The sequence below is a fragment of the Micromesistius poutassou genome, assembly GCF_964030765.1.
Source record: "Micromesistius poutassou genome assembly, contig: SCAFFOLD_383, whole genome shotgun sequence".
In the NCBI taxonomy this organism is placed as follows: Eukaryota; Metazoa; Chordata; class Actinopteri; order Gadiformes; family Gadidae; genus Micromesistius; species Micromesistius poutassou.
In genome coordinates, this window is record NW_028178240.1 from 32,501 (window position 1) to 40,000 (window position 7,500).

Here is a 7,500-nt window from a genome sequence, read left to right on the forward strand (position 1 = left end):
ATATCAAGAACCAATCCTCTTTTATTTTGTGTGTCACCGATCCCAGTGGAGTCAGAGAGGAAGACTCCAACAGCTGCCCCGATGATGGGTTTGTCCACTGCACAAAGTGTCAAGACAAAGGACGCTTTGACTTCAAATGGGGACATCTTTTCAAACATCACGCCAGTAGCGCCAACCATAGAAGTTTCAAAACCAAAGTCTGAGCCTTCTGTTGCTGTGAAAGCAGAACAGGAGATCCCTGCTGCACCACTGAGTTATCCAACGCTTCAAACTCTGCCTTCAGCACCGTCACAACCACAGATCACTTCCTCTGGTTCCCCGAGGCCGAAAACACCTTCATATGAAGCCCCAAAATCAGCGGGCCCCCAAACCCCTTCTCACCCAGGGCCCACCCAGGGCCCCCCCACCACCCAGGGCCCCCCCACCACCCAGAGCCTCCCCAGCACCCAGAGGCCTCATAGCACCCAGGGGCCCCCCAGCACCCAGGGGCCACACAGCACCCAGGGGCCACACAGCACCCAGGCCCCCCCCAGCACCCAGAGGCCTCATAGCACCCAGGGGCCACACAGCACCCAGGGGCCACACAGCACCCAGGGCCCTCCCAGCACCCAGGGCCCCCCCAGCACCCAGGGGCCCCCCAGCACCCAGGGGCCCCCCAGCACCCAGGGCCCCCCCAGCACCCAGGGGGCTCCCCTCGCAAGGACAGCACCTGGGTTCCCCAGACCAGGGCCCCCAAGGACTTCATACGGAGCTCAGAGACCCAAGACGCCCACCCATGGGGGGTCCAGGTCTGGGTACCGGGGCCTGACACCAGCCGAGTACGTTGCTCACGGTGGGATCCAGTGCTACTCTCCAGCATTCGGTTTATCTGGGGCCACAAAGTCCACTCAAGAAGAGCCTCAGACCGCAAACGTAACGTCCATGAAAACTGAATCAGCAACCCTAGAACCTTCTGTAACACCAAAGGTTGTGGCGGCTGAGGTGTCTGGAGGTGGAGAACCGAAGGCAGAGAAGGTAGTGTCTTCCAGACCGCCGGCTCTCCGGATTCCAACTATCGTTGTTTCCCAAGCGTCAGACACCCCAGAACCAGCCTCATCACACCAGGCCTCACCCGCCATTGTCACGACAGCGTCTGCAAGAACTGTGTTACAGGACACCGCAACCACCGTACCAACGACAGCAGACAAAGCAGAAGTCCAAACTCCTGTGAAGAAGATAAGTCCTGAGGTCACCAAACCGGAGAATCAAGCCAAGCATTCTTCCGTCGTCACCTCAGCAAGTAAAACCGAAGACAAAGTTCTTCAGAAACAAACAAAAGAAGCTCCAGCTGTTTCACTGGAGACAAAAACTAAGTCCTCAGCTCAGAAAGCGTTGGCAGGGGTTTTCGGGGTCTCCAGGACCCAGGAACCAAAGCCAGGCGTCCCTTCAACACCAGAAGGCTCAGCGCCGGGCCCCCCTGCTGAGGCTTCTGCTGACCCAACACCTAAGATCAAAGGAGAAGAGGAGAACCCGCCCTCCTCTCCTGCCGCCAAACCAGAGCGCCAGGAAGCGTCTGACTCAGCCCCGGCGGCGCAGGTTCTGCTCAAAGCCCTCGGGAAACCGAAGGGATTGAAATCCCAACTGAGCGGATGGTCCCGCCTCAAGAAGCACATGGTGGTGGAGCAGGAGGAGCCCAAGTTCCCCGAGGGGGCAGAAGGGAAGAAGGAGGAGGCAGGAGGGCAGGTGGTGGCTGAAGCCAAACCTTCCCCGGGGGACCCCGCCGGCGACAGCGACACATCGAGCAAAGACGCTCAGAAGGGAGCCATGATGTGGAACGCTGTCCTCTTCCAAATGTTCTCCACCAAGGAAAACATCATGCACCAGATAGAGCTCAACAAGAGCGAGGAGGAGAAGAACGAGGAGGGGGCAAAGGACGAGTCCAAGGAGATCCCGGCCTTCGCCCATCGGCTCCCCATCCTGCTCTTCAGCCCCAAGTTTGATGCCAAGAAACTGAGGGAAGCGGCGTCCAGACCTCTCACGAAGATCTCCACCGTGTTCGAGATGGGCCTGATCGGCCGCAAGAACAAGGAGGAAGAACCCAAAGACTTTAACAGAACGGCCAGAGGCTTCCTCGTTTCTTAAAAACATGCCAACAGCGTGAATAGTGTGCCAAAATACAAACTTTGTGGAGAAGAGATATCTGTGTCTGAATGTTTTGTGTACAGGTGACGTAGAATTCTTAGTAATAAAAATATATGTACAGGAAGTTTTTAGTATCTGTGGTACCCGTAAAAGTAGACAGTTCCAAACTTTATACTTGAAATGCATCATACTGTATCTGGGTTCAGCTGTTCTGATTCTTGTCCAAGGATGAAAGTCTCTTGAGATGTCCTTAAATCAAACATTATTTTACAGCTTCTCTAATGTCCATTGCAGATTATTTGATCAGATGTTGAAACTCACGATGTTAAGTGCTTAGACCTTTAAAAAATGAACGCATAAATAGACCTATTCTTCACACTAGAACTGTGTGTTTTGTTGACCTGAATGCTTTTGGCTTTTATTATGATTAGATTTAGCAGTTAGAAAGGAAGGAAAGGTTTGCAGTTAGAAAGGATTTGCTATTGGTTAGGCGTTGCTATTGCTAATGCATTGCTAAAGCTAAGGGCTTCACCTATATTAAGGCCTTGTTTATGGTTGGCTAGTAATTAGACTTTTTTGACTTGTAAGAATTTGATATTGTTAAGGCTTTGCTTATGGTTACACTTTGCTAATTCTATTGGTTAATCTTTGCTAGTGGTTAAGCCTCCTTAGTGGCAAGATGAATGCAAATTAATTATTTAAGCTGCTAGTAAGGCTTTGCTGTGGTAAGAGTTACCCCATGCTAAGTCTTTGTGAATGGTAAGAGTTACCCCATGCTAAGTCTTTGTGAATGGTAAGAGTTACCCAATGCTAAGTCTTTGTGAATGGTAAGAGTTACCCCATGCTAAGTCTTTGTGAATGGTAAGAGTTACCCCATGCTAAGTCTTTGTGAATGGTAAGAGTTACCCCATGCTAAGTCTTTGTGAATGGTAAGAGCTACCTAATGTTGTCTTTGCTAAAAGACTAGTTATTGCTATTGGTAAAGCTTATCAAATGATGAGACTTAATTAAATGAGACAGATTAAGAAATCCAAATTAAAACAATAAAACAAAGATATTACAAACAGTTAAAAAGCAGTAGTAAAAAAAGAATAATTTGATAGATATATTTTAACACATATTTTAACACAATAGTGTCCAGTCCATTTAGCACTCGGTAACATCAATACTTTATCAGTTATCAATACTTTATCAGTCATTTCAATGTGAATGGTTTTGAAAGGGTTGATTTTGAGGGGTCAGAGGTTTGACAGTTTGATGCAAGATCGTATCCAGAAAGTGGCGTAAAAGGTGAGAGGAGTCGGTGGGTGATTATTGACGAGGTATCTGAAGAGAAGCTGGATCAATAACCCTTGTAGAACAGATGTAGAACAGAAACGTAGTGACAGAAACCAGCCCCTAAGCTCCACCTCCAGATGAGGACAGCATGTCTTTTATATTCGCTCCTTGTGACAGATGAGAAGTGTTTGCATTAAAGGTGCTTCAATAGGACACGGCTGACCTCATTGTGTGGACAGATGACTGAGGTGTGGAGAGCAGATGTTTGAGGTGTGGACTGCAGATGTTTGAGGTGTGGACTGCAGATGTTTGAGGTGGACTGCAGATGTTTGAGGTGGACTGCAGATGTTTGAGGTGTGGAGAGCAGATGTTTGAGGTGTGGAAAGCAGATGTTTGAGGTGGACTGCAGATGTTTGAGGTGGACTGCAGATGTTTGAGGTGGACTGCAGATGTTTGAGGTGTGGAAAGCAGATGTTTGAGGTGGACTGTGCAGATGTTTGAGGTGTGGAAAGCAGATGTTTGAGGTGGACTGCAGATGTTTGAGGTGTGGAAAGCAGATGTTTGAGGTGGACTGCAGATGTTTGAGGTGTGGAGAGCAGAGGACAGGAATTGGACGAGGGAAATCAGGTTTTTTTTTAACTTGATTTTTCAGTTTAAATGTTTCAAGAAAGAAATTAGTAATGCATAAAATATAATAAGTAATATTATTAGTTTAATAACATTTATACTAATAACAGTACAGTTTACATGTGTAATAGATAAGCAGTCATAGCGAGTTAATATGGGGTTTATAGTTATATTAGAGTATATTACCAGGTTTATTTGGAGTTCAATGTAGTAATTATTGGTAATTAGTAGTTACTTACCCACTCAGAGTTTCTGGTATTTTCCATGGCCAGTCACCACAAACTTGAACTTCTTTCCAGAAGTGTCCTACAGAAATGAAAATCATGACAAAATGATTTGATTATTACTGACTATGGCAAATTACAGAATATCTAGCGTGCGTGCGTGTGTGTGTGCGTGCGTGTGTGCGTGCGTGTGTGCGTGCGTGTGTGCGTGTGTGCGTGTGTGCGTGTGTGTGTGTGTGCTCACCCCAGCTGTTGCTCCAGATGTTCCCGTCCGCTCCGTGTCTCTGATGCCCTCCCACATGTTCTTCTTCTGCATCACGTCTCCTGGCCTCACTTCCTGTCAACACAACCCTCAGCATTACCTCACTTCCTGTCCGCACAACCCTCCGCATTACCTCACTTCCTGTCCGCACAACCCTCCGCATTACCTCACTTCCTGTCCGCACAACCCTCCGCATTACCTCACTTCCTGTCCACACAACCCTCCGCATTACCTCACTTCCTGTCCGCACAACCCTCCGCATTACCTCACTTCCTGTCCACACAACCCTCCGCATTACCTCACTTCCTGTCCGCACAACAATTGATAATTATTTACCAACACTTTAATCCACTGTGACTGAAGGACTGAACTGGATTCAGATAAACGTCAACAGATAAAACCAACAAATAACAGAAGACATGAAACCAATCAACTGATATTAAGTTGGAGGCTGTTAAAAGCTGCAAGCAAGAAAGTGTTTTTAAGAGACGTTAAAAAGTGTTTAAAGACTCTCACGGTTCCCTCATTTTGATCGTATTTAGAATAAAGACTTTCCCCAAACAATTTTTTTTTTATTGTGGCGGTGTTGGTGAACTCAGTTCAGTGTTTACCGCCTCAGCAGGGCTGGGCTGAGCCACCAGAGGGCAGTGCAGGGGCACTAGGGGGCAGTGCAGGGCCACTAGGGGGCACTAGGGGGCACTAGGGGGCACTAGGGGGCACTAGGGGGCAGTGCAGGGCCACTAGGGGGCACTAGGGGGCACTAGGGGCCACTAGGGGGCACTAGGGGGCACTAGGGGGCACTAGGGGGCACTAGGGGGCAGTGCAGGGCCACTAGGGGGCACTAGGGGGCACTAGGGGCCACTAGGGGTCACTAGGGGTCACTAAGGGGCCATTAGGGGGCAGTGCAGGGGCACTAGGGGCCATTAGGGGCCACTAGGGGGCAGTGTAGGGTCACTAGGGGCCACTAGGGGCCACTAGGGGCCATTAGGGGCCACTAGGGGCCACTAGGGGCCACTAGGGGTCATTAGGGGCCATTAGGGGCCACTAGGGGCCACTAGGGGCCATTAGGGGCCACTAGTGGTCAGTGTAGGGTCACTAGGGGCCACTAGGGACCATTAGGGGCCACTAGGGGCCATTAGGGGCCACTAGGGGCCACTAGGGGCCACTAGGGGCCACTAGGGGGCAGTGCAGGGCCACTAGGGGCCACTAGGGACCATTAGGGGCCACTAGGGGCCACTAGGGGCCACTAGGGGCCACTAGGGGGCAGTGCAGGGCCATTAGGGGCCACTAGGGGCCATTAGGGGCCACTAGGGGCCACTAGGGGCCACTAGGGGCCACTAGGGGGCAGTGCAGGGCCACTAGGGGCCACTAGGGGCCACTAGTGGCCACTAGGGGCCACTAGGGGTCAGTGCAGGGCCACTAGGGGCCACTAGGGGCCACTAGGGGGCACTAGGGGCCACTAGGGGGCAGTGCAGGGCCACTAGGGGGCAGTGCAGGGCCACTAGGGGCCACTAGGGGTCAGTGCAGGGCCATTAGGGGCCACTAGGGGTCACTAGGGGCCATTAGGGGCCACTAGTGGCCACTAGGGGCCACTAGGGGTCAGTGCAGGGCCATTAGGGGCCACTAGGGGCCACTAGGGGCCACTAGGGGCCACTACGGGTTGGTTCCGGGTCAGCCACAGCTTCGCTGATAAACACTTTCTCTGTGTTGAGATCACCACCGTACTGACCACTGACCAGACAGCATCCTGCTCATCCTGCTCTCTGCAGGAATGACGGACAGACGGACAGACGGACAGACAGGCAGACAGACTAGTAGGCGGACAGACAGACAGACGTGCAGACAGATAAGAGGGGTGTGTTTCGTTTGGGACGTACTGCTGGTCTAGAGGGCGGGGCCTTTCCACTTGAGTCTGGACTCCCCTTCACCCATTGGGTGATCAGGTTGGCCACGCCCACCTTTAGACCGTCCGTGTCCTGAGAGAGAGAGAGAGAGACACAATCTTAATCCAGGAGATTAATTGTTTCACCGTGCCTGTACTGTGTACCGCATGTAGCTTGTATCATATAGCATGTAGTGTGTAGCATGTAGCCTGTAGCATGTAGCCTAGCTGGGCATAGCCTGTAGCATGTTGCATGTAGCGTTTAGCATGTAGCCCAGCTGGGTGTAGCCTAGCTGGGTGTAGCCTGTAGCAGGTAGCATGTAGCCTGGCTGGGTGTAGCCTGTAGCATGTAGCCTGGCTGGGTGTAGCCTGTAGCAGGTAGCATGTAGCCTGGCTGGGTGTAGCCTGTAGCAGGTAGCCTGTAGCCTGTAGCAGGTAGCCTGTAGCAGGTAGCCTGTAGCCTGTAGCAGGTAGCCTGTAGCAGGTAGCAGGTAGCCTGTAGCAGGTAGCCTGTAGCAGGTAGCCTGTAGCCTGTAGCAGGTAGCCTGTAGCAGGTAGCCTGTAGCAGGTAGCCTGTAGCAGGTAGCAGGTAGCCTGTAGCAGGTAGCCTGTAGCAGGTAGCAGGTAGCCTGTAGCAGGTAGCAGGTAGCCTGTAGCAGGTAGCCTGTAGCAGGTAGCAGGTAGCCTGTAGCAGGTAGCAGGTAGCCTGTAGCAGGTAGCCTGTAGCAGGTAGCCTGTAGCAGGTAGCCTGTAGCAGGTAGCAGGTAGCCTGTAGCAGGTAGCCTGTAGCAGGTAGCAGGTAGCCTGTAGCAGGTAGCCTGTAGCAGGTAGCAGGTAGCCTGTAGCAGGTAGCCTGTAGCAGGTAGCCTGTAGCAGGTGGCCTGTAGCAGGTAGCCTGTAGCAGGTAGCCTGTAGCCTGTAGCCTGTAGCAGGTAGCCTGTAGCAGGTGGCCTGTAGCAGGTAGCCTGTAGCAGGTAGCCTGTAGCAGGTAGCAGGTAGCTTGTAGCAGGTAGCCTGTAGCAGGTAGCAGGTGGCCTGTAGCAGGTAGCCTGTAGCAGGTAGCAGGTAGCCTGTAGCCTGTAGCAGGTAGCATGTAGCAGGTAGCT

The 7,500-nt window shown here is 51.8% G+C and overlaps 2 protein-coding genes across 3 annotated transcripts in view; one reads left to right on the forward strand and one right to left on the reverse strand.

The window, feature by feature from the left end:
- prr33 (proline rich 33) overlaps positions 1 to 3,612 on the forward strand; it is a 7,978-nt gene extending 4,366 nt beyond the window's left edge. For both annotated transcript variants that reach the window (XM_084490454.1, XM_084490455.1), the window contains exon 3: positions 1 to 3,612. This exon is cut by the window's left edge and continues 1,364 nt beyond it. In XM_084490454.1, coding sequence (XP_084346580.1) covers positions 1 to 2,121 — 2,121 coding nt within the window. In that variant the 3' untranslated portion in view covers positions 2,122 to 3,612.
- The window catches only part of lsp1a (lymphocyte specific protein 1 a), a gene marked incomplete at its 5' end in the record, with an annotated part of 19,132 nt that overhangs the window by 2,299 nt on the left and 9,333 nt on the right, over positions 1 to 7,500 (reverse strand). Inside the window, 3 exons of the mRNA XM_084490450.1 lie at positions 4,266 to 4,332; positions 4,495 to 4,587; positions 6,390 to 6,488. Coding sequence (XP_084346576.1) covers positions 4,270 to 4,332; positions 4,495 to 4,587; positions 6,390 to 6,488 — 255 coding nt within the window. The remainder of the gene's footprint in view (positions 1 to 4,265; positions 4,333 to 4,494; positions 4,588 to 6,389; positions 6,489 to 7,500) is intronic.